This window comes from Staurois parvus, unplaced genomic scaffold (genome assembly GCF_062004578.1).
Source record: "Staurois parvus isolate SC_StPar_1 unplaced genomic scaffold, SC_StPar_1.0 ptg000059l, whole genome shotgun sequence".
NCBI classification, from domain to species: Eukaryota; Metazoa; Chordata; class Amphibia; order Anura; family Ranidae; genus Staurois; species Staurois parvus.
In genome coordinates, this window is record NW_028317855.1 from 4,296,957 (window position 1) to 4,324,951 (window position 27,995).

General features: G+C 41.7%; 1 protein-coding gene across 1 annotated transcript in view; it reads right to left on the bottom strand.

Annotated features, from left to right (window-relative positions):
• Positions 1 to 27,995, bottom strand: part of KIF25 (kinesin family member 25) — a 74,601-nt gene that overhangs the window by 6,588 nt on the left and 40,018 nt on the right. The window contains exons 9-13 of the mRNA XM_089668558.1: positions 27,554 to 27,628; positions 10,521 to 10,658; positions 7,693 to 7,866; positions 4,365 to 4,519; positions 1,205 to 1,282 (exon numbers count right to left, since the gene is read on the bottom strand). Coding sequence (XP_089524684.1) covers positions 1,205 to 1,282; positions 4,365 to 4,519; positions 7,693 to 7,866; positions 10,521 to 10,658; positions 27,554 to 27,628 — 620 coding nt within the window. The remainder of the gene's footprint in view (positions 1 to 1,204; positions 1,283 to 4,364; positions 4,520 to 7,692; positions 7,867 to 10,520; positions 10,659 to 27,553; positions 27,629 to 27,995) is intronic.

Consider the following 27,995-nt stretch of genomic DNA (forward strand, 5'->3'; position numbering starts at 1 on the left):
GTCCCTTTTAATATTTTCAGATGAAAGCTGTGTACTAATAATCAAATTATCATACGATCGCCTCAAAAGCTGTATTTTTTGTACGATTTTCTGGTCATGTGTACAAGGCTTTAGGGTGGCTTCACACTGATTTGCTGTGCTTTGGCCACAGTGCAGTGCACCCACAGTTATCATGCAGGTTAGCTGTGCTTTCCCATAGACTTCCATTATGTCCCGCGGGTTTGGTGCACTTCCAGAAAGCACAGCAAAACTGACTGACATTAAAGGACTCTATGGGATAGTGCAGCTAACCAGCACAAAATCCACAGGTATACCACCCTGCAGTCAGTGTAGCCCACTGCATGGCAGTGTGAAAGCACCCTAAACAGTTTTCGTGCTGTGTAGATGCCAAATTGAAAAACAAAATGTTGTAATATTATTGTTACTTTGTATTTACTCTTCTGCAGATCAAAGAGGTGAACAACCATCTGTACATGATTTTTTTTTTTTTTGCAGAAAAAATATCAGCAAAAAAGTCTTGCTTGTCCCAAAAATGTGTTTTTAAAGCAGAACTTTAGGTTTTCTTTTTTAATTGCTGAGAGATAAAGTTTTTAGCTTGAGGGACTTTGATCCCCCTTTTCTGCTAAAATAAACCCTTTTCTCTAACTCCTAGCACTATGTATTCTGCAGTTTTGGTGCGCTTTCAATAAATGTACCAAATCTGCGGGAAAGCAGAGTTAACCCACACGAAAACCACAGGTAGACTGCACTGCGGCCAAAGTCCCCCATTGGCTCTTAGGCTGAGAACTGAGGGAGCAAACACTGCTGATTGCTCAGTTCTCCCTGCCACTCTGAGCAGAGAGCGGTGACTGTCAGTCACTGCTCTCTGCTCTGCTTTAGCCTGCTGTCAGCTGAAAACTGGTCACAGAAGTGCAAAACAAACTGCACTCCTTTGATCCACAGGAGAAGTACAGCCAAACAAGCTTTTCATACAGCAAAGAGGGGTGTCAGTGGGGGAGAGGGACAGGGCATGTGACATTGATGATTTTTTTTTTTTAGGAGTGCAGTGAACTTGTTAAATTGATAAGTAATGATAGGTGTATGCTGTAGTAAGGCTTCTTTTATGATAAATATAATTTGACTGAAACAGGACACGTGGCTTAGTTTCATACAGAAATACATAATATGCTTTACATTCAGTTTTAAAAAAAATTATACCACATACCTACACATTCACTTCCAGCTAAGTCAACCAACTGCAGTTTTGTTTTTACTGGTTTGTATTTTTGACTGTTAGATGTGCCTACAGAAAAAAATGTTAACTAAAACTGAATGATGTAAATGTTTGGCATAACATCTTTACTTGTTGATAGAATACCATTAAAGCCCATGAGATAACTCAAAGTTGCATTGCTGCTTCCCTTTTAAGAGACTTCTCCCAACATTTTGTTGTATAAAGGATTTTTTAAAGTAAATAATCCACTTAAAAAAGGACAGTTTTAAAGGCATTTATGTTTCGTAGACCACCTATGACACCCAACGGGCATACATACATGATGGTGGTTTGGGGATTCTCAGCCACTGGACACTACAGGTTAGAAATCCTTGTTCACCCTTTATAATCCAACCCTGGCCTCTCCCTCTTCTCTATCCTACCTGACACCATTTTGGACAGTTTGCTCTGAGAACTGCTCTGATGTTTCCCTTTTATGTACATGGGAAGCCAAATTACAATCTGTCTATGGCCAGTTTTACTATAAGCCATTAGCAGCTCTTGTGTTTTTTTTTTTTTCTTTAAACAAAGGGCACTCCTAAACTACAAGCAACGATAAGCTGATAATGTACCTCTGGCTATATCTAAAAGGGTTGTTAGTTGTGTTCTAATATTTATTTTACAGTATAATCAAACAACAGGTTTTAAAGTGTTTAGGCTGCTTCATCAGGTCTTGTGTACAACACTACCAACAGACTTACAACAAAAGAAAACACACATTCAAATAAAGAGCCATTTCATTCTGCTTTGAAATAAAAGGTCTGCAACAAGACAGATACAGTGGATATAAAAAGTCTACACACCCCTGTTAAAATATCAGGTTTCTGTGATGTAAAAAAATGAGACAAAAATCATTTCAAAACCTTTTCCACCTTTAATGTTACCTATAAACTGTACAAATCAATTGAAAAACAAACTGAAATCTTTTAGGGGGGGGAAGTAAACATAAAAAAACTAACATAATGTGGTTGCATAAGTGTGCACACTCTATTATAACTGGGGATGTAGCTGTGTTCAGAATTAAGCAATCACATTCAAAATCATGTTAAATAGGAGTCAGCACACATCTGCCATCATTTAAATAGCCTCTGATTAACCCCAAATAAAGTTCAGCTGTTCTAGTAGGTCTTTCCTAACATTTTCTTAGTCACATCCTACAGCAAAAGCCATGGTCCGCAGAGAGCTTCCAAAGCATGAGAGGGATCTCATTGTTAAAAGGTATTAGTCAGGAGAAGGATACAAAAGAATTTCCAAGGCATTAGATATACCATGGAACAGAATGAAGACAGTCATCAAGTGGAGAAAATATGGAACAACAGTGGCATTACCAAGAACTGGACGTCCCTCCAAAATTGATGAAAAGACGAGAAGAAATTTAGTGTGGGAGGTTGCCACATTAAAGGAGCTGCAGGTATATCTGGCAAGTACTGGCTGTGTGGTACATGTGACAACTATCTCCCATATTCTTCATATGTCTGGGCTATGGGGTAGAGTGGCAAGACGGAAGCCTTTTCTTCTGAAGAAAAACATCCAAGCTCGGCTAAATTTTGCAAAAACACATCTGAAGTCTCCCAAAATCATGTAGGAAAATATGTTATGGTCTGATGAAACCAAGCTTCAACTTTTTAGCTATAATTCCAACAGATATGTTTGGCGCAAAAACAACACTGCACATCACCAAAAGAAAACCATACCCACAGTGAAGCATGGTGGTGGCAGCATCATGCTTTGGGGCTGTTTCTCTTTAGCTGGAACTGGGGCCTTAGTCAAGGTAGAGGGAATTATGAACAGTTCCAAATACCAGTCAATATTGGCACAGAACCTTCAGGCTTCTGATAGAAAGCTGAACATGAAGAGGAACTTCATATTTCAGCATGACAACGACCCAAAGCATACATCCAGATCAATACAGGAATGGTTTCACCAGAAGAAGATTAAAGTTTTGAAATGGCCCAGCCAAAGCCCAGACCTGAATCCGATCCAAAATCTGTGGGTTGATCTGAAGTTGGCTGTGCACAGGAGATGCCCTCGCAATCTGAGAGATTTGGAGTGTTTTTGCAAGGAAGAGTGGGCAAAGTCAAAATGTGCCATGCTGATAGACTCATACCCAAAAAGAATGAGTGCACACTTATGTAACCCTATTATTTTATTTTTTTTATTTTTTTTCCCTCTACCTAAAAGATTTTCAGTTTGTTGTTCTATTGAGTTGTACAGTTTCTAGGGTACATTAAAGGTGGAAAAAATTCTGAAATTATTTATCTTTGTCTCATTTTTTTACATCACAGAAACCTGACATTTTAACAGGGGTGTATAGACTTTTTATATCCACTGTATATATACCACAGGATTTTATTTTGGTTGACTAACCACTTAGGTAGTTAGGTGAATATATCTTTTTTTTCTTTTTTTGAAGATTTTGAAGGCACCTGACATAAATTTTAATTTGTGAAAACTGGTTTTAATTTAAGTTAACTAAAATTACAAACATTTGTTTTTATGGTTGTATAAGTTCCAAAAAGATTTAAAATATTGCTAAAAAATAGGAAAGATTCTGCACGGCAGATATTTTCTTTTGTGAGCTGGTCTTGCATGTGGTTTTACCCTAGGTAAGTACGCTGAGGGTTTCGCAACACATTTTACAGATATAATAAATTATGATCCAAATAAAACTTGCAGTGTCACGCTAAGCTTAGACAGAGATCTCCCTGCCGTTTGCAGTGCAGAGAGCTGGTGTCAGTGAACCATTCAGAGGCGTAAAAGCATTATCAAAGAGAAGCAAAATGCGCTGCTCACCAACGTAGTGCATTAGTATGTAGATAAATGTGGCATCAGCCAGTGTAGCTCTAGTTACGCCCCCTTGGCAAGCATGGCAAGAGAGGAGCTGGTTGAGACTACATTCATGTACATACAAATGCAGTGGGTTGGTGAACGGCGTCTTTCCTTCTCTTATATAATAAATTATATTCAATAAATAGAAGTCTGTTGAAAAAGACATGTTGGAGGTCAATTTTAGGGTGCCAGAATACCTGGGGTATTGACATAAAAGGTTGTACACCTCTTCATCAAGGATATAGGACGTACTAATGCAGGAAAACTGTATAAATGTACTTACTGACTGTCTCACCAGATTTAGCACTAGTTGTCACAGTTAAGGTGACAACTAGATGGGAACGAGAAGAATTTGCATGGATAAGGGTTGAATGTTTAACTCTTAACTGTACACCTTTTTTCACCAAATCCAGAATATCGTCAATGTGTGCAGCATGTCTGTAAAACAATATAACAGTTTAGGCATAGCTTTGCAGGAAATTGAAACTGATTTAAAAAATTGGATTAGAAAAAAATGAGTGTACATTTTTTATTTACAGTATTTATATTTTTTTTATAAGTGAATGGAATAGTTTACCACTGTGCTGTGAATGGGCTTTAATAAAGAACTGTGCAACCAGCTGAATGAAGATCAAAAGATATTTACATTTCCCCTTCTGTCCCTGATCATACAATTCTAAATCAAGTTTTTGTTTGACAGAGACAATCAAAGTACAGTATGCATGCTCTGCTAATACTATATGACAAAAGCCTCCTGTATTTAAATACTCAACATATTTAAAATACAATTGACCAATACCATTACAAGTGCCAGGGCTATCATGATCCTGATTCAAGACAGGAGGTTGAACCTTGCAGAATTTTGTGGCTGTATTGTTGTCCCAGGCTGGTATGAGATACCATGATCAGCGTGAAAGCTCTGGAAACTGAACCCTTAAAAATGTAAAGTCTTAAGGCTGGTTCACACCATAGAAATGCAGTCTGAATGCAATTCTGTATGCACGTTTCTGACTGCACTGGTGTGAAGTGTGCCACTGGAAACCATGTACTATTAATTTTAGGATCCCTTCTGGCCAGTTCACACCACATGCAAACCAGTGCATTTTTGTTCTGCATCAAAACCACATTGATAGTAGGTTATACCAGTAGGTTATACCAGATCATACCAGTGCAGTACGTTCCAAAAAAAAAAAGTGGAACATGCTGCATTTTTCCTGCACTGAACTGTACAGGAACGCAGTGAAACACATAAAAAATGCACTGGAACACACCTGAATGTACCAAAAATGTACCGGAATGCATGTGGAACGCATCCAGGCTGTGTTTCTATGGTGTGAACCAGCTCTTAATGTTAGTATTTCATCCTCTGTTATGATGTGTTGCAGATCTGATTATATTCTGGCTTAGTTCATAAACAGATTTTTATTTTATTCTTTTTATTATTGTTTTTATTATATTTTACGTTTGGGTTTTTAAAAAAATGCTTTTGTTTCCATTAATGATTCTGTTGTAACTAGTGTCCATTTTGGTCATTTGGTTCAGTGCATAAATGGTGGTATCTAGTGGCCTGACTGTGCATGACAGACTCTTTTTTGATATGGTGAGAGTGATATCTAGAACTGTGGATTGCACCTATTAGTAGATTTCTAGCACACAGAAGTATGAAATTGGCCTTCATTGGGGGCTGATTTACTACTAAAGGCAAAAAGGCTGTGCACTTTGCAAAGCAACATACTCCAGAGCTTATGGAATGAGGTTAAGTTCTGCTAACTATCATCCAATCATGTGCATGCAAAAATGCGATTTTTATTAATTTTCCTTGCACGTTATTGGTATTCTTTGCAAAGTGAAACTTCACCACCACTAAGCTCTGGGGGAATTCCCTTGCAAAGTGCCACTTCCCCTGCAAAGTGATCAGCCTATTTGGCTTTAGTAAATCAGTCCCACAGAGTAAAATTGTTTTAATTTATCTTCTCCTTCTATCCACTCAATAAAAATACAATCAATTTAGGGGTAGCAAATATGCAGCCACTCCCCTTTCCCTTGGTGTGTCCCCCGCAGCTCGTTTCACCTGCCCTCTTGTATTCACAGCCGGGTACCCACTACGCATGCGCGAGTAGCGCTGTGCTTCATGAATGGTCCTGTAGTCTTCTGGTACCTGTCACGTGTCCCAAAAGACTACAGGGAGGGAGGACACCTTCCGCTTCCGATCGCCTAGGCCAGTGGTCGGCAAGCCGCGGCTCGCGAGCCACATGCGGCTCTTTACAAACTTTAATGCGGCTCTTCTGTGTGCCGGGCGCCCGCTCCCCTCCCTCCTCTCGGGCGGCCGCCCCAAAAGTCAGGACTCTGCAGCTAGCCCAGCAATGGGCAAACTACGGCCCGGCGGACCTTTTAATCCGGCCCGCGGAGCGTGGCAAACATTGGCTGTCAGGATGTAGGCGGGGCAGCCAGGATGTAGGCAGGGCAGCGTGACGAACTCCTCTCCTCTCACAGTCCGCCCTGAAGACCAGAACGGCGCGGGAACACGGCGAGAGGAACGCGCGGAGCAAAGGTAAGTGAATTGACACAATATGGGGAATGAATTACTATAGGGGGGATGAATTACTATATGGGGGATGAATTACTATATGGGGATGAATTACTATGGGGGATGAATTACTATATGGGGGATGTATTTTCAGTTTTAAAAATGTGGCTCTCAAAATAAATTTCAATCGTGGTTTTGGCGAGATTTGGCTCAGTTGAAAAAAAAGGTTGCCCACCACTGGCCTAGGCGATCGGACCGGAATTGGGAGCTGTCAAATTCGGGTACCCGCTCCCCTCCCCCTGCTCCCCAAAGGTGCCAATCCTTAATGGGGAGAGGGGGAGCAGTCCTTAAAGCAGGACTTCTCCTTTTGGGTGGAGCTCCGCTTTTAGTAAATAACTTTGATTATCTTGTTACAATGGCATCTGAAAGTTGGTGGGATGTATTAGCCAGCAAATAAACATGTTGACCCTGAAGTTGATGTGTGAAAGCAGAAAACATGGGCATTGCAGTTTGTTGTGTATGAGGCTACATAGCCGCAGACCAGTCAGCGTGTCCATGCTGATTTGTGGCCACAGCCAAAAGTGCCTACAATGGTCATGTGAGCATCAGAACTGGACCATGGAGCAATGGAAGGATACCTATGAAAGCATACATTTTTGCAATTTTCTTTTTATTGACCAATGGCAGGTGGCCTAGTCGGATTAATCAGGTTTCCTTTTGCATCATGTGGATGGCTGGGTGCATATGTGTTGCTTACCTAGGGAAGAGATGGTGCCAGGATGCAGAATGGGAAGAAAACAAGCCGGTGGAGGCAGTGTGAAGCTTTGGACAATGTTCTGCTGGGACACCTGACTATAACGTGGATGTTACTTGACATGTACCACCCAGAAACATATGAATCAACATGAAATGTTGGTTACAGGGCTGCATGTGCCCACATTTATATTCCAATGAATAAAGATAACAGAAAACCTCTCTGATGGGCAGGGGATACATTTAACATAAAAATAGTACAAACATCTAGCTACTTCTATGACTCCTAATCAAAAAGTAAACTATAGAAGATTTGGGAAGGCAAACTTACTTATATGTCAGTGAGGGCACGGCACTCTTCCCATCTTTACCTATCACAATATCGCGCTTTAGGCATACATCTGCATGACTGTCATATGCCAGAAGATCATAAAGGTCATTATTATATACCTCAAGTATGGAGACTTCCACAGAATGACTTTCTTCTGGCTTTTCCAAAATGAGTCTAGAGTGAGTTAAAAGTTTTGAGAACATGCAAGGTGGCAAGTCAAAGTATTTACAAATAAAGTTCCTTTATGCACTAAGGCCACATCAGACACCATAATATTTCCCCTGTTTTTTTCAGAAATTGTACTAGGAGTAGGCCCCGTTTTATGTACAACAGCATTATATTCCAAAGTCTAGTAAGGTGGTCCTCATACTATGGCTGCACCCACACTGCGAGGGTTAAATGCTTGTTCCTGTCTAGGAAATGAGAAAAGCACTTTTACTTACCTGAATTTTCTCTACCGAGGCAGATGGCGCACCCCCATATTAAAGCACTGTTCATTAGCGTCCCCACATCTATTGCAGGGCTATAGGCCCTGCATCAGTCTTGATGTCAGAGGACCTTAGACCACAGGGCCGAAGAAGCTGCCGGGACTGGTCTATTAGAACAGAGAAGCCCGCTGAAGTCGAAGTTCGGGTAAGCAAAACTTCCAAGTCTCCTAAACATAATGAGCATGACTATTAGGCCTGGTTCACACCTATGCATTGTTTGGTGCTTTTTGCAGAAACTCACTACAGTCTATCTAACATGGTTTCCTATGGGACATGTTCAGATCAATGCATTTTCAGCCGCTGTGTTTTTGAATAGGGCCAGGGACACTTTTTCTCCAGGCAGATTGCAACAATGCTCTAGGTGTGAACCAGGCCTCAAAAGATTTCCCCTCTATTCCTGTTCTAGTAGAAACTCAAAACTTTGGGTTTAGCCTCACTTTAATTTCTAAGGATATTGGCAATTAGGACAATCAGAGAGAGCAAATCGCCCTAATGAGGACATGGCAAAGGCTGTGAATACTTATGTACGTGTTTTTTTATTTTTATTTTTTTTATTTTTAACAAATTGCAAAGATTTTAAAGCGAACTTCTTTCACGTTGTCATTATGGGGTATAGTTTGTAGAATGTTGAGGAAAAAAATTAATTTAATTCATTGTGGAATAAGGCTGTAACATAACAAAATGTGGCACACATTAAGTGCTGTGAATACTCTCTGTATGCACTTTATATTTCCACAGAGTGGTAATGCAGCCATAGGCCATATTGACCATATGAATTACCACTGATTGCTTGTCCATCTTTAAGGTCACAATATTATGGATGAGCAGAAAGAATGCCAGATCCCTGGAGACTCTATATTCCCCAATTTATATCACATACATGATCTTAAAATAATTTGAGTATAGTTCTTTGATTCTTTTATTAGTTCTGTTCCTTAAAGTCTGTATTTACTGATGATATATGTGACGGGAGTCACTTTGGGTGGGGGGCCCATGGAACACAGCCCCCTTTGGAGGGGTGGGGATACCCTTGTCGCAGCTCCGCATATCCCTCTTATGTGTAAGTCACCCTGTGCCTGTTAGGGGTACAGGGTGAAATGTCCTGCTATTGTGTAGACATGTATAGGTAGGGGTTGTTCATTGTTCAATGCCATTTGGTTGTCCCATTGCTCTATTGTGTGTCTTGCTTGGGAGCAAACTATTATGGGATGTATGTGTTTGTGTATTGGCTTGGTGGGGGTGTCTGCTGTGTGTCTCTTGTTACTAAATGCATTGCCCCGCCCAGTGTATATATCTTGTATCTGTTTTAAAATAAAGCAGTCTATTGTCTGGTTTCCTTCAAGTCCGGTGCTGTCTCCTCTTGTATGGCCAGCGGTGGTGTCCGTGGATCTGTGTTTGGACAGGGAAGCAGGAGTCTAACGGAAATACCCTAGTGCAGTCGGGGTCCAGTTCCATTACAATATAATTAAAGTGATTGTAAGAGCTTCAGGTTTTTTTTTAACCTTAATGCATTCTTTGCGATAAGGTAAAAAAAACCTCTTTTGTTCCACTCCCCCCCCCCAGTCCCTCCTAAATACTTTCCTGAGTCTGATTTCGATCCAGTGCTGTGTCTGAGAGCAGCAGCACTGCTCTTTCTCTCTTCCTCCTCACTGAACTCCTGTGAGAGCAGCAGAATCATTGACTCCTGCTGCTTTCAATGGAATCCAGAGAGGGGGTGGGGCCGAGCCACACTATGTGTGTCAATAGACACACACAATACAGCTTGGGACCGAGCCTGCATGTGTGCCACCATAGGAAGGGGAATCTTATGGTAGCACACAGAGAGGAGAAGCCAGGAGTGCCAACCGGGGACCCCAGAAGAGGAGGAGGTACATATGCCATGATTGTTGTGTTTTTTTTTTGTTTTTTTTTTAAAACCTTTACAATCACATGCAAAATTACATTACCACATTTATTTGTTTATTATATTTTATTTTGCTGTTTTATACTTTAAATCAATAGCTTTGCTGCCTGCCATTGATACTACACCGACCCATTTATAGTACTGATAGATATAAAATAATCTTTTTTTCTGTGAGCCTTAAGGGATGCTGACAGACATCTACTGCTAGCAAATCTTGGGTAGATTAGTAGGATAGCACGTTTTAATTTAGAGTGATCTGCTAAATTACCATACCACATCCTTTGACTAAGGTGGGTTTTCAGTAGGGATTTGCAGATTAGATGGCTCAGGATTCTATACTCTGATCCCTTTAACATGTGTTGCAGTGTTATGATTCAGGTTATGAGGATTTAGTCACTGATAGATTTTACATCCACAAACAGAATATAATTTCATACCTAAATAGCTCTTCTGCTGCTCTTGGGATGATTCCAAGTTCTGTGTGGTTTTCTCTTTCACGTTCAGAATGAGGTCCCATCATTGTGTAGGTTTTTCCACTCCCAGTTTGTCCATATGCCATAATGCAAACATTGTAGCTAAAGTATTAATGGAAAGCATATTGTAGGTAAATCAAGGTCACACATCAGCCAGCAGACTAAACAATGATCTTAAACCTTTCCAACTACCACTTCTAGAAGGCCTGTCATGAGAGAAATACATGGGTTACCATTGCTTCATTCCATTTGTAATGCTAGTTGCCTGGTTAACTTTGGCTGTTGTGCTTTCTGAGTCATTGACCTGGAAAAGGTATGGAGTCAGTGAAGTAAGTGTGAAGTCTGAACTCAGGATCTGTGCACTTGTTTCAACTCTGATTGTAATCTTGAGCCTGATATATTAGTTACTCATGAATGATTTATTTATTTTAGGTACTTATATAGCGCCGTCAATTGACGAAGAGCTTTTTACACACACACACACGCACACACACACACACACTTTTTATTTTTCACGCTATAAACAAATACCAAAAATTTTGAAGAAAAACAATATTTTTTACTTTCAGCTATAAAAAATATATAGTAAACTCAAAGTTAGTTATAAATTTAGGCCAAAATGTATTCTGCTACATGTTTTTGGTAAAAAAAATCCCAATAAGTGTATATTGATTGCTTTGTGTGAAAGTTATAGCGTCTACAAACTATGGTATAGATACTGCATTTTACGCCATTTTTTTGCTATACAGCGCTGTGCTAGTTTAACGGACAATTGCGCAGTCATGCAATACGGTACATAAATGAAATTTACATCCTTTTTTTCCCACAAATTGAGCTTTCTTTCGATGGTATTTGATCACCTATGCGTTTTTATTTTTTGCGCTATAAAAAAAAAGGCTGACAATTTTGAGGAAAAAAAACAATATTTTGGACTTTTTGCTATAAAACATGTCCAGTAAAAAAAAAATTTCAAAATCAGATTTAGTCATAAATTTCTGCCAAAATGCATTCTGCGACATGTCTTTGCTACAAAAAAACCCAATACGTGTAAATTAATTGGTTTACGTGAAAGTTATAGCGTTTACAAATGGCGGGAAAGATACTGGGATTTATAATTTTTTTTTATACTAATAATGGCGGTGATCAGCGACTTATGGCGGCGATCAGCGACTTATGGTGGGACTGCAGGACTGCGGCGGACATTCTGACACTGGGGGGGAACTGACTTGGGGTCCCTGACATCCCCAGTGACACCAATACAGTGATCAGTGCAAAAAAAAAAAAACACTGACACTGTACTAATGGCACTGGGGAGGAAGGGGTTAACTTTATTATTCAGTGAAAGGGTTAACTGTGTGAGAGGAGTGTTACTAGGGGGTGGGGGTATGTATCGCACAGGGAAACGCAGATTGGGGGAGATAAACTCTTCTCTCCCGATCAGCCTGTCAGGAGCTGTCAGGGAACTGATAGAGAGCAGAGCTACTGCAGCCCTGCTCTCTGTCAGTGATTGCCGCTAATGGCCAGGACACAGCCGGTAACGACCGGCTTTGACCCGGCGCCAGACATCCGCGGCCGTGATCGGCAGGACAGGTAGGGAAGTGGCGTGCCCCCTACCTGTTTTGAAAACAAACGTGCCGCCCTGCCAACGTATTTCTACTGTGGCTGGGCGGCATGTGGTTAAACTATGTTTTGGTTTGTGTAGTTAGTTCTGTTTATGATGTTACTGGCAAAAAAGCGGTTACCTGTTTTCTATGCTGAAGTAAGCTATTTTACGTGTGTACACACATTCATACGTACACATACTAGGGCCAATTTAGACAGGATCCAATTAACCTACCAGCATGTCTTTTGGAGTGTGGAGGGAAATCGGAGTACCCGGAGGAAACCCACGCAGGCACAGGCAGAACATGCAAACTCCAGAATGATGGTGAGATAGCTCCTATATCTCTCAAAAACTCAAATCAAAAAATCTCTAAATTTCTCAGCCTGCCTTACCTCCCAAAGGCTATACATTTGTGCTCTTTAATGTTGAACTCCAGGCACTAAATGCGTTTACAAGCCCAAATATTAGTATGCATGATTCCTTTGGATCAACCGTGGGTATAGTATTATAACTTTTTTTTTCTCAATGATTGAACTGGATGGACTTTTTTTTTTCTCAGCCAGACTAACTATGTAACTATGAACCAGGGACCCCAGTGCTGCAAGCCAGAAGTGCCAACCATCGAATTGTAAAGAAATGTCCTAAATGCCTGACTGTTATGCTAATCACATAGTTTGCCCAGCAACCCCCTCCAAGTCTGACTCTCCCACCATGTGTCTCCTGCTTACCTGTCTCTCCAGGGTACATCTGTTGGATGGTCTACCTCAGCAATATGAACCTAGAAGTGCCCCGCTTTGAGTACTTTACCCCTGCTATCTCCTTAAAGAGAACCTGTCATCTGAACTATGCTATCACATAGGGGGCTCATAAGTCCCCATGTGTTCGTAATAAAGTTAGGATACTGTAAACCCTACTTTTTTTTTCATTAAATTATTAAAAATGTTATGCTTACCTGTTCTTTGCAATGGCTTTGCACAAAGCAGCCTCAATCTTCCTTTTCCAGGGTCCCACACAAGCACTTCTGTCTTCTCCCCTCTGCCAAGTGACCACCGTAGGAAGCCACTTCCTATGGTGGGCACTCGTGGGGACTCAATCCCAAGCTGGGCTGTTTGCGTCGATTCAGACACACAGCCCAGCTCAACCTCCCCGCTCATAGGTTTTGACTGACAAAACCAGGAGCCAATGGCTCCTGCTGCTCTCAGCTAAGCCTGTGAGAGCCGGGAGAGGATCTGCTGCAGACATGCACAGCTCTGGAGTGAGATCATGCTCAGGTGAGTATTTACAAGGGCTGAGGGGAGAGCTGCATGTAAAAAAATTAAGGCAAAGAGACTTTTACCTTTATAACCCCTTTAAAGTGTTACTAAACCCACAACAGTAAAATCAGTCTGTATATGCAGTAAAGCATGCTTGCTATACTCACTGTGGAACCAAAGGGGTTAATCCTCTGCTTTGTGTAAGAAGGCTGTTTGATCATTTCTTCTCTGACCCTCCTCTTGTTGAAATGTCCACCTGATGCAGACTGAACCCGTGGTCACATGCACATGCTCAGTTTGGTGTGTACTGCTAGAGAGGTTTTTTTTTTGGGGGGAGGGTGCATGCAATCAGCACAGGGCCAATCAGCACTGTCCAGATAGATGGTCAGGGGTTTCACATCCTCCGAGAGCAAAAAGAAAACTCCTCCTACAAGCTTTAACCAGTGCTCTGCTGAAGTCACAAGACTGCTCTAATTGTTGATGAGAAAAGGTATTTAGCTGTTTATATTTACTAAAATAGTTGCATTTCCATGTTCTGTGTCCTGTGGGAGACCAGATAAAGTGATCCTAAACCCAGGACCATGCATTCACTGTAAGTACAAAAAAAGTTTTAAAAAAATTAAAGCTTAAAATTAAAAAAACCTCCAAAATGTTAAAACCTCTAATTTTAATGTAAAAAAATTTAAAATAAAAAAGGGTGGAAAAATATTGGCTGTGAGGCGAAAGGGAAGAAGATGGTGATTAGAATGGATTAAAGTGATTCTAAAGTTTGTTTTTTTTTAAATACTGTAAGAAACATCTCATACTTGTCTACATGCAATGGTTTTGCACAGAGCATCCAAGATCCTCTTCTCAGGTCCCCCACCAGCGTTCTTGTCTCCTCCTACTTGACCAGTGCTGCCAATAGCGAGCCGCTTGCTATGGGGGCACTGGTGACTGCTCCCTCCCAAACCCTACTCTATGCGTCCATAAAACACATAGGGCTGCAGCTCGGCCAACCCCTACTTTATCCTCAATGACTCTATGGCTATGATTGACAGCAGTGGAAGCCAATGGCTGCTGTGTCTCAGTCAATGAGGAGAGAGAGACCCAGGACAGCCGAGGCTCCCATGCACTTTGCTGGATCAAGAGGAGGCTCAGGTGCCTTTTTGTCATGAGCCCCTGTAGCTGGCCAGCTAAGACCAGTCCTAGGTTGCTAATATGGTTCACGTATATGTGTATACCAAACCTTCCAATAACCTCAGTACAGTGTATATGTGCATATGTTAAAGCCACAAGCAGAATCATTGCTGTAATTAAGTCTTTGAATGTTATATGACATTTATATATTCATTGTGTTAGCAGAAGCAGAAAAGGAAAATATGCCTTTAAGAGTCAGTACATAGGTGAGCCAATCACAGCCATCCTCACACTGTACAGAGCCTTAACCAATCCCAGCCAGTTTCACATTTGTGCCTGTGTAAAACTCCCTGCTAGATTTTTCTAGAGTCACTTGCTCACCAGACACAAGAGGAAACAGACAAAGTTCCAGTCAGAGAAGCTCTATGGAAGCAGAGAAGGCCAAATAGGTATTTAATGCACTTATGTGTTCCACTATTGTTTAGCAGTGCAAGTGGATCTGTGTGTAAAATCTGTTGTATGTGTTTACTTGTAGTTCCACCAATATAATCCACCGAATCAAGCCACTGTAATACGAATCAAGTCACTGTAATATGAATTAAACCATTGTAATACGAAAGAAGCCACTGTAAGATAAACGAAACAAGCCATTGTAAGCAGTGTTATATGAAGAAGATTGAAGTTACTAAAGAAGTTAAATAAAGTATTCGGTGTGCTCTTTAAACCTACTGCATCCATAGAACGGCATTGGAGGAATTACAGAGTAAAGTCAGTCTAATCAAACAAAAGAAACAGCAATTGCATAATTTTTCTAATGCCACAGCGCACAAGGCACTACATAGTGCTGCGCCTGCCATACCCCCTTTTGTCACGAAGGGAAACAGCACACATAAGGTTTTCTGCTTTCATGCATAGCATGCATGAAGGTAAAAAAAAAACCATCAGGCTTTACAGCCACATGTGGGTTAATAATAGATGCAGTTTATTTATAAAAAATAATACAAAATTTACTTGGCAGGTTGCTTTAACTGTCCCTTAAAGAACAGCTAAGGTTGGAGATAATCCAAACAATGCTGGTTAACTATTTTAGCAGGCAGTATGTGAAGAAAAGAATGTGGAGGGTATGATAGGTGGCAGAATAGGCAGCAGAGGCATCCAAAAGGGTGTGACGATAGGCAAAAAAAATAATTTACAGTATGTATTACTTTGCTATCTTATATAAAGAAAAGGGCTTCATAAAACAATGGGCCCATGCTAGTCTGTAGGGGCTATACAGGTGGGGCAGCTGAAGTGATTAAATCCACTACTGTTCCAGACACTAGTATCTCTGGACCAGTTACATTTATTTATTTATTATAGGTACTTACACAGCGCTGTACATTTCATTGGTCAGTTTTTCCTGCACATTAAATAAGGCCCTGTTTCTGCAGGTACCAGCCTGGGGTATAGTGGCATAGGCTGTTTACAACTCTCCGCTTAAGTTTTAAGTCTTGAGTTATCAGGGGGAAAAAGTATTCCCAAAAAATCCAAATACCCATGGCATGCCCCATATGACCAGATCTCAACCCCTCCTTCCACCATGGCATGGCATACATGGTAAAATCTCCATTCAGCAGGAGATCCGATTGTGGTTCCTATTTTATTGTGGTCGGAAAATGAAGCCAGGACTATAATTTCTAAACACTGTACTAAAATGGTTTCTAACCTTATTGCAACAAATTACTAATGGCTAAAAAGCATGTATAATATTTACAATAAGATCAACTTAGATCCACATTTAATGCCCAGAAGATCCCATATTGCATGTAAATAACTTATTTACTCTATATGTACTGTAGAAATTTGATGAAATTTCCTGCTACTCTGATCACAATGTGTAGTTACTTATTTTTTAAGGTGTCACCTTGGGACAGTGTGGTAAAAATAGAGGAACCATGAAATAAGTGTAGTGCTCACTCCGATAGGAGCCACTGAAAATTTGCCCAGGTTCTTCCCCAGTGGATTGCCGCACACCCACAAGAACACATTCACTCTTTTCCTCAATAACCAGTTTTTGTTGTTTTTATTTTTGGAGAACGTGGATAGGGTTGAGGGAATTGAGTGCAATACTCCAAAAACAGAGACTATGTACAAGCCAAGGACAGTGATCTCCTTTCTGTAAAGCTGAAGCAGAATACCTTGCAGATAGCAAACTGTGGACTTGGCTTATAGTAGAAACCATTAAATGCAGAGCTGAAGCAAAAGCCCTTAAATATAGCAAATGGTAGACTTGGCTTTGTAATAGAAGCAGTTAAAAGCACACACGCTTTTTCCTTTAGAGCAACAAGAGCTGAGTTCCTTCACAGAGAACTGGATAGACTAAGCTCCTCAAAACACCAGCCGGTCCCCTTTAGCAAAACACATCGCTGACTCTCTAGCACAAGATGGGTGGCAGCAGTCCAAACATCTTTAAGATTTCTAAAATCAGTCTGTACTTACAGAACATCCAGGGACAGTTGGTTGCCTCCTTCCAAATTCCAAGTGATACTCTTCTCCAGTGATACCAGCCCCTCAGTCAGCTGTCAGCATCCAGGCCTCAGGTTGCCCACCTGAGGCCTTACAAACAGCAAGCACTTGGTAGCACTGCCCTGATCTCCTGCAGAAAAAGACCTAGAAGCCCAGTCTCTCAGAGTATTTATGCAGTTACCTAGCACCCTGCAGGGCCCTGCTCCCTGGCATTGGCCAGAGCTGCATACATTTTCATACTGTCATCTGCATAGCTCCACACCTATGTTCCAGAAAATGTTACTGCTCTCTGGAAAGCAGAGGGAGTAAACAGACCAGCAGCAGCTGAGAACACTGAACTGATCTAATTAATCAGTTACATTGGTTGCAGTGAGCACAGCTAAATTTACCTATCACAAGAATTACAGCCACGCTGATTACTGTGAGGCAAGCTAAATTTACCTATGAAAAACACACACAACCTGTCAAGGATACTGAGTGCTGGTATCCTGTGAAACAGGCCTGACCACAAATGTGTGGACTTGCACAGAGAATTTCGGGCACAAATATAATGTAAAATAATATAATTTATTAGGAATCAGTGTATAACAAAGATATAAATGTACATCCAATATACAAAAACTGTACAAATCAAACCAGAGGATCTAATAAGTAAGTGAGCAAACAATGAACAACTGCCCAAACCATATATACACAGATAGCAGAATAAGCGAAGCGTAGTCAATGTCAGAACTAGGATTATACATGGGAGATCAGGCAGAGGGAGCAGAGAACAAGCCAGGACAGGGAGAAGGTAAACAGGAGAAGAAAAAAGCAGGCAGGTGAGGGATTAGGGTGCAGAGTCAGGATGCAGGATTAGGAAGCAGGAACACAGGTCAGAGGCATATTGACAAACACCAAGGTAAACAGGAGAAGAACAGGCAAGGCCTAAATACAATTCCTACAATGAGCATCAGGTGATGCCTGATTACCATGAGCTTCTGGCTGCTGAGAAACATCCACTGGTGGATACTGGAATTGCAGCATATAGGTCTGTGAGCCACAGTGCCACCAGCAGGTGCACCCCTTCCTGACAGTTCCCCCATCTAAGGAGCAGCCTCTGGACGCTCCAACCAGCCATAGCTGAACATAGCTGAGTCCATAAAAGGTAACCATTTGTTGAACAAGTCTAGAGAAAACGTTCCTCGCAGGCTGAAGAAGTGCCGGGTTCTAAGTGAGATACCCTGCTGCCATGATCAATCAATAGGCCACTGCCTGGGTCAGATGAGGTACCCCACTGCTGGGGCCAAGCAACTGGTTGGATGTACTGTTTGCCAGATTCTCAGATATGTACAACATTCAATGCTCCATGTCCATCAAAACTGCAGGTACCCCAATTCTGGGGTCTCAAGGTTTATCCGCAAACTTTGCCCTGGTGTCATGTGACAATACTGGAACTCTGGTCACATGCCTGATGAAGGGTTCCTGCGAGACTCTGAAACGTCGCCTTGCTGTAACTATGTGATCGTTCATTAAAACTTTTGGACCCATATTGGTGATCCTCGGTGTGCTGGTGACATTCTCCCTTGCTGATTCTGTTTGGTTCCAGCCGACGGCCGCTGCAGCACCCACTTATACATACAGCCATGTTTAACACAGGAAATTGTGCATTTGGATTGTACAATTGAATACTGGAACTCTGACACTGAAGTGTCTAGTCTTAACCATGTAGCTTGCCTGGATTACAGGATTTGCTCCGCACATCAACAGCCTCCTAGGTCTCTCCAAGGCACTGGTCACCCAAGCTTGGCCCCCCTAGTGCATCTGGAGTCATGGAAACTGCAACTGGATCATTGCAGGGCACAATTGGTACTCTGTCATTCCCCTGGAAGCTCGCCACTACCAGGGTCATAAAGGCAAACATAGCTACCAGTTACCAAGGGTATTTCCAGATGACCAGGCTTTGGTGCCATAGGAGCAGCACACTGCCAGAGGGACTCAGCCAAGGCAACTGTAAAAAGAATCTCAAGCCATGCAGGCAACCCATAGAAAACACATAAAGACCCATTGGCAGGTGGACACTTAACATTTGCATTAAAATCCAGCTGAGCATCAAGCATAGAATAGATGGAATCTGGCTGGGCAGTAGATAAAAAAGAAGTAGGGTGGCAGGCATAGGATTTATAAAATCGGGCTGGACATTGGGCAGAGGATCAGAGGCAGGCTGGACATCAAGCACCAGACCATCAGGCTGGACATCTGGTATTGGATCGGCAGAGGCAGGCAGGTTGTTGGGGACAGAATCATCAGAATCAGGCAGGCTGTCAGGCACAGGATCTCCAGAAGCAGGCAGAGGCAGACTGATGGGCACAGGACCACCAGAGGCAGGTGGGTAATCAGACACGGGATCAGAGGCAGGCTGAACATCAAGCATGAAACCCTCAGGCTGGACATCTGGCACTGGATCATCAGAGGCAGGGGCAAGAAGGTCAGTGGACAGTAACCATCAGAGGCAGGCTGGTCATTGGATAGCAAACCATCAGAGGCAGGCTGGTCATTGGACAGCAGACTTACAGAGGCAGGTGGGTCATCCGGCACAGGACCGTCAGAGGCAGGCTGGGCATCGGGCACAGAACCCTCCAGCTGGGCATCAGGCACAGGACCCTCTGTCTGGGTATCAGGCACAGGACCTTCTAGCTGGGCATCAGGCACAGGACCCTCTGGCTGGGCATCAGGCACAGGACCCTCCGGCTGGGCATCAGGCAGCAGACCATCAGGCCGGACATTGCAAACAGGACCACCTGGCTAGGCATTGGGAACAGGACCACCAGGCTGAGCAACTGCCACAGAAGCATCAGAGACAAGCTTGGCAGACGATGGCAGGTCACCAGAGGCAGGTTTCGCAGACGACAGCAGGTCACCAATGGCAGACTTGGCAGAGGAAAGCAGGTCACCAGCAGCAAGCTGAACCCCATCAGCAGACAGCATGGAGTATGACTGGACCCCATCAGGCCATCAGGCTGGGCAATGGTCAGGGGATCAGAAAGGTTAGGTTGATTAGCAAGCAAAGAGTCTATGGAGCCAAACTGGACAGTGGTGACATATCATTGACATTAAGCTGGGTTGCTGGAACACAGGCTGGATGCAATGCAGGGTTGCTTCAAGAAAGGACCTGGCTGAATGAGGCAGTCTGTCCAGAGAATATATGAAAGTTCTTAGACAGGTTTAAAAAAAGGTGCCTGCAGTAGAGTGAGACCAGGCTACTGAACATTCCAAATATGAAAAAGTAGAAGGCTGAGTTGGCAAGGGCTGAACCGGAGTAACAGGCATGGTGGCAGGCTTGACCAGAAGAACTAGTGTGGAGGCAGTCAGGTATAAATGTGTGACTTGCATAGAGTATAGCAGGCACAAGTATAATGTAAAATAATATATTTTATTAAGAATAAGTGGCTAAATAAGATATAACTGCACATCCAAAATACCAGAATTGTACAAATCAAAACCAGAGAATCTAGTAAGTAAGTGAGTAAACTATGAACAATTGTCCAAACCAAATATATGCAGACAGCAGGCTATGTGAAGAGTAGTCAGTGTCAGAGCCAGGGTCATACGTGGGAAATCAGGTAGGGAGCAAAGAGCAAGCCAGGACAGGGAGAGGTTAAATGGAAAAAGCAGACAAGTAATGGATCAGGGTGCAGGGTTAGTATCAGGATGCAGAATCTCAGGTCACTCAGCTGGTCCAGGCTGGGAAAAGATGCAGACTTTAAAGTTGGGATCCACCCCAGAGTCTGGAGCAGGGGCGGACTGACCATTCGAGCACTCGGGCACTGCCCGAGGGCCAAGGGTCAGTAGGGGGCCCCATGAGATGCAAAAAAAGAGGGGTTGTGAAAAGAAATTCACAAAGAAAGCGGCTACATTATGAACAGAATGTGATACTCCGAAAAATTTCCAAAAATTATGCTTTATTACACATACAAATTTGACATATGGGCAATCGCCCTGGTTTACCATCACCTCAGTATGAGACAATACACACAGACCTAAAACCATATAAAATGACACCAGTACCGGTCTAAATACCTGTGCCCCATGAGATGCCCCTGGTACCTTTTATTGGCTTTTTCATAGGCTTTTTCGGGTGTGGACCCATGATCCCCTATTGCCCAGGGGCCCCATGAGTTGTCAGTCCGCCCCTGGTCTGCAGTGACACCTGGCTCATCCTCTGTGATTTACTGAGAGCCTAAGCCAGCCACTCCCTCCCCCAGAGAGCGCTGGGGGGGAGCAGAGCAGAGCAGAGAGTTCTCACCCTTAGAGCTGGCAGGGGACAGATGCGGCATTGGACCGATGCTGCATCCACCTAGGAAAGTAAGATTTAAAAAAACCCCAAAAACTTTCCTATATTTCTCTTTTAAATACATTTCCTGCAGTGAGCTTTAGGGGATGACCAATTACCGTGAGCTTCTGAGAGACACCAGCTGATGGACACTGGAACTGCAATCTATAGGTCTGGGAGCCACAGTGCCAGCAGCAAGTGAACCCCTTCATGACCCTTCATGACACAACTCCACTGAACACAGTGAGCCAGGACTAAGGCTCTGTTCACACCTATGCAGTTTGCTTTTTGTCCATTTTGCAGTGCTTTCCGCAGTTTGTTTTGCGGTTTTCTTCACTCGTTTTTGCGTTTTTGTTCAGCTCTTTTTTTTAAAGTGGAATTTTTTTTTGCTGGGCAGAATAAAAATGCAAAATGCAAATCATGGCAAAACGCCGCAAAAATGCACTACCATGTAGTTCAGCAGATTCTCCATTGAACTCTATTGTAGCAAAAACGCTGCTTTTTTCCTTTAAAAGTCCTTAACCCTTTCCAAAAACGCAGCAGCTCAAAAAAGCATAGATGTGAAGACGTTCCAAAAGAAACCATGTTAAATGGACTGTAGTGCGTTTCTGCCAAAAGCACTAAAAAACGCATTGGTGTGAATGGAGCCTAAATGTAACTAATCCTAGCACCTATCTAGGAGGGTGCTACACAAGTTAGAAGCTGTTTTGTGTGACTAGTTTTAAATAAGCTTCATGTTTAAAATTGTAAAACTTTGAGGAAATTATCAGAACTGTTTATAATATTAAAAGAGAAGACAATTGTATATTTCTTTTCCAAAGTACTGGAAGGTTGCTGCACCTTCACTGAACAGGTGGCAACTCCCTGTCTGCTCTCCTCCTTTTTCACTTGTCTACAGCTCTCCCATGCAGGTGAGCACCCCCAGTTTCTCATCAGCAGTAATGGAGGCTTTCTGTACACATTCAGGTAGTACCTCACTTTGAGTTGAACTCCACCCTCACCCACTTCTCTCCTATGCAATGCTACATATCTGCTTCTCTCCCCCTTTTGTTATCATCCTTTTTTCACCAACATATGGTGTGTGGATTGTATACACTGTAAGGGCCTACATGCAGAACACATCCTGGCATAGTACACAAACAGACCACACACACACAACATACAAAAATGGTTAAGGTGAACCAGGTGAGGAGCATAGCAATGAAATTTAGCCCTAATGTGGAAGATGTGACAGATATGGTAGATGACCACATTTTCCATTAGGAGATAATTTGTAGGTGGCAGCATGCTAGCCACTGTGAGCTGTCTTCCCGAAATCTATGTGTAATATGCCATGATAGTATGCATATGAAGCAGCACAAAAAAAGCAGTAGGACTGTTGGACTTGGGGTAAAGTGCTTCCCATGTGATTAGAGAAGAGAAACCTTGGGTTTATAGTCACTAGCACCAGTTCCCCCCATCATGGTACATTTTTGCTGATATGATGCCTCAATGGGCCGTAAAGGAAAAGTATTGTCTCTGGCTGTATCTTCCACATCCGGAGTTGGAGAGATGCTTGGCATATACAAGATAAGTGGTGGCATAGAGCAAATAACCACATATAATTACTGGCTGCTTAGTATCCTTTATCAGGACTAGGTACACTCCTTAGGTTTCTTAAAAGAGCTTGAATTGACTGACATACAAATGACTTCATTCCTGGAACCTTGGTCAAAATTGTGTTTAGTTGATGGAAAACCGGATTGTAAGATCATTATTTGTTTCCTATCCATTCACACCCAGATGAATCATTAGGAGATTTTGTTCTAAATTAGCTTTGCACTTTTTATTTATCATCACTGCAGTTAACATTGGTCAGGAGAGGACTGGGCACCATGGGAAATGCAAGAAGCAACATATGTAATAAAGTATAGGTTTTGGGATTAGAACAGAGTAGTTGGATGACATTGTTATTGTTGTTGCTGCACTTTATCCACACTGTCCAACCATTGTCCAACTTCTGGTTGTACATATCCTATGGTTCCTGACATTATTGAGTAATAATGTCAGGAACCATAGGATATATACAACCAGAATTTGCACAAAACCTGCATCCTGAGAACCAGAGACTAGATAAGCAGAATTTTAGTAGAATACCTATCTACAGATATTTCTTATTCTGGAAAGTTTCAGTGGCTCATTTTATGTAACTCCAACTTCATCCTCTTTTTGTCACCTTAAATTTGTTCTCCCATGTTCTGTGCAAATCACGTATATATACGTGATTTGCATTTCTGGGTAGGGGGCGCGCATGCAGCCCTGCCTGCGCCGACATTGGCGGCTACAGATATAGATCACTGGATCCTGGCCAGAGATTCCTTGCAGGTACCCGGCGATCACCGAGTAACACTGAACTGGGAGAGACCTGTGTGTAAACAACAAAGGTCTCTCTCCTGCTAGCAGTAACATGCTTCTGCGTATTTCTATGCGCAGCAGAGAAATACACAGCAGAATGTTTGCCAAGTTGATCGCCCCAGATGTTAACCCCTTCTTGCCCAGTGTCATTAGTACAGTGTCAGTGCTTTTTATTAGCACTGATCACTGTATTAGTGTCACTGGGGATGTCAGTGGCAGTTAGTCAGTTCCCCCAGTGTCAGAATGCTCGCCGCAGTCCCGCTATAAGTCGCTGATTGCCGCCATGACTAGTATAAAAAAAATACAAACATAAATTCCAGAATATTCCACCATTTGTAAATGCTATAACTTTCACGTAAACCAAGTAATTTACACATATTGGGGTTTTTTTTGCAAAGACATGTAGCAGAATACATTTTGGCCTAAATGTATGAGGAAATTTGATTTTTTAAAATTTTTACTGTATCGCAAAAAATAGCCTGTTCAAGAAGGGGGTAAATCCTCTGGAGGGCAAGTGGTTAAAGGGTTAATTGCCTAATTAACTTAACCCAGTGACAATCGCGTTCAGGCTGCTGGCAACTAGATAGCGGTATCGCAATCTGGAAAATCTTTGTGCAGGGTGCAGCTGAGAGTGGCTATGTTACATAAGTGATATCGCAGTGTGAGATTGGCCAGTCCTTTGTTACGAATTGGTGAGAAGGGCAGGGGTTGGGCACCACGTTCGTCACATCCACCACATACTGTAGTAAACTTAAGCAGTTTTCACCCAGCTTCTCCCTTCTGCTATAAATTTTGTTATGAATTTGGTGGAAAAGATTGGGCTGCCACCACCAGTACTATTTTCACTTACTTTGTGCTAATCACCTGAAAATGCACGTATCATGGCTGTCATGTTGGTCCAATAGCTTTTATATCGTCTGACTCACTGACCTGAAAAAAGTAGGTTGTAATTAAGTGTTCTTGCATGGCAAGACCACTTACTGTTATCTCACTTATATATTCTTATTATTATAGCCAAATTTACCACCCTAACTGCTCCCACAGTTTTTACACTACATAGACAGTAATATACCAAAACGTGCGGATTGTTCCCGATTGGTGTGCTATTACTTTGCGGAACGTTTCACCGAATGGTTCACGAAATATCGGGGTTTTTGTGGTGAAATTGGTCCCATAGGAATGAATGGCGGAATGTTCAAAACTAGAGTGGGAGCTGAAAAATCAGGGCATGATTTTTAAACTGCCATCCCTCCCTCATTTTCAAGCCCACCTACACAAATCTTATATCAAAACTTTCAGCTATCCCTGCTGCCACTAAAATTTCCACGGCTAAGCCATAGTCCTGATAGTTTTCACAATATGACCATTTGTTTGCAACTCACACCGCCCATTGAAATTCATTGAAACTCCACTCTAGCCACCTCAAATTTGAAGGGCAATTTCCAAACTGCGACTGTGCCTTCATTTTTAATATTTCAGAGACATACTATGCATCAAAATGTAGGTCTGGGTCTTGTGATTCTCACAATATAAAGCTCTTTGGTGTAGGATTTAAAATTTTTAAACCACAACCGTTTGAAGATGGCAACCGCCAGTGAAGTGAGCAAGTTGGAGCAGTTTGTTTTTAACCACTCTTCTCTGCCCTTGCTGTAGAGTGATTTGCCATAGGAACCCAGGTGTGTGAGCAGACAGCAGAGTGACAAGCCACTCCACCCAGTTGCTCCGCCCACTCCAGTTGTAGACTACTGGTGGAGGCAAGAACACTTCTCACAATTTCCCCAGAAATTGTAACTTTTCTAGTTTTATATTTGCTGAACACCTGTTCCTGGTCCTTGACTTCAAAAGTACTGAAATTGGAGCCAGACAACTAGTTGATAGTTAAATTCAGAAAGTGTTATTGTGGGTTAAGTTGAACACTAGCATGCGGTTTCTCATGCATCGGGAATTCCTGAAGAAATTTAACAAGCTAGAGAATGGCCACTTTAGATCTTATGAGACCTTTGTTGGGGTAAGATATAACTCATGGCACTTTATGATGCATCAGCCACAGGCCCTTATGATGGACTATGCTAAGCTCAAGACAATCTTAAGTGTGACTTCTCATTCATCTCTTTAATCAGACCAATAGATTGTTTATAGATGGGGAATCTCAAAATATCAGATGGGGATGCCAAAGTCTGGGGAATCCCAAAGTAGTTTTGTAAAAAAGTATATCCAATTTTGTTGTGGTGATGAAATACTTTTTCTGACACCTTTTTTGCACACCTGCTAGAAGCTGACTGTAAATGTTTGCACTACCGTAATGCATTTTTCAAGGATATAGATGATGTAGTAAAATGTGGAAATGTTAATAAGCACTTATTAAAAAAAAAAAAAAGAGGAAAGATCTTAGTGACATTGTTACATGGCTTCCTTTGTGATGGATTTTTCTAAATACTTTGCTGCTCCTATAAAATGACAGTAATTATGTAGAAAATACGTTTTTATTTTGCTTGACAACAGAGGTGGGAGGTTAATGATCTCATTCCAGACGCTGAAACTCATTGGTACATGATTAAAATTTTCAGACTTCAAGCTGTAATCTTGTTATGGTAAATTAATATGGTGAACATTGAGGGCAGCCCTAAATGCAATATATAACTGTGCCTATGACTTAAAAATGTACCTTTCCAGGGTAATAAGAAAACAACAAATGCTGTGCTCTGTGATACTTTTAGTAGAGGGCTGTATCATATTCCATGACCATCAGGACTGGCAAAGTTAGGTAGGTAAAGGGGAGAATGTGAGAGATGCTATATAGGGATTCCTTCCCATATTATATCTGAGCTGAACATAATGTGAATTTTATGGTGTAATCTATTAAATATTAATATATGCTTATATTATACCCCTATTAATCCCAGCTCCATATTTTTAACTGTCGAACTCAAATATCAAATATCACAGAAAAACCTATCACAAACCAATACAATCAATATTTACACAGTTGAAGCAGTATATGAAATATACTGAAAGATACCAGCAACAGGTAAACTGAGTTGCTTTACAGATTAAAAAAATCTCAAGCAATGAACAGGAGTAAAGTCAAGCATGGCTTAACAGGCATGGTTAAATGGTTGAGGCTAAAGCATAACAATCTCTCCCCACTGGGAATTTGAGCTCATGATCCTACATTTGCACAGCTGGTTCTTTTCCCACTGAGTCGCACAGTAACTGTGGAAATATAAGATCATGAGGTAAAGCATAACAGGCATGATTAAATAATGCAATGATGGCAGAAGCGTGGCCTTATTTTGCAATGGTCATTATGTTAGACTATCAGTGTAGAAATGTTTGATGGATAACTGCAATAAAACCAGTTTCTTTATTGAAAATGGTTAAAAGTTCAGGTTTAAAGTCCAGGCCACCATCACAGCACAAAAAAAAGACCTGGAAGGCATGCTGCTATTCTGATATTAGACAGCTTCTACTGGGCCTCATTCTTAGCTGCATTTCTGTTCCAGGTCTGTTCCAATCACATCCACTATTGAGCCCTGATGAAGGGGCAGGCATTTCTCCGAAACGTGTTGGATTTACCTATTACCTGTGAACTGTGTGTCTCTAAATATACGAACAATTGGCAACACTGATTACCAGTAACAAAGCAGCCAACACAGAAAAGTAATATACAAGTCAAATATCCCATTTCTGTGTGTAAAAGAGAATCAATTAAGTAATATTAATTGTTTGCGCTTCAAGTTATTCCCACTATCCAGGTATTTAAATTACCTGGCCAAGCCTATATAGTTATTTAATGTAAAGGTTTTCTTACCCATCCAGTACTGATGTAATAAAGGGTTGTACTTCTTTAAATACTGCACTTTGAGATTCATGTGGGTTGAACACTCTGAAGGAAAAAAATAATTTCACAGTGTTACTAAACAAGTTGAATCTAGAGCTGTAAATACAGTTCACTGATAAAGGTAGAACTGAAAACTTTTTTTTCACTTTGGATAGAGCAAGGTAGGATTATAACCCCTGTCAATTTTTTTCTTTTTTGCCATCTTGTGTCCCATTTGGGTGATTTCCATTCACCTCCTGTCCTATATCTGCAGCAGTAAGTGAAAGGAAATCCCTGCAAAGTGAGGGAAATCCCTGGTTGTCACCAGGGTCATCAGAATTAGTGTTCCCTTTGGAACTATTGTCCCCTCTATTCCTGTCCTGTTGACCACTCAAAATTTGAGATTTTCTTTCATTTTCAATGAAAACAGTCA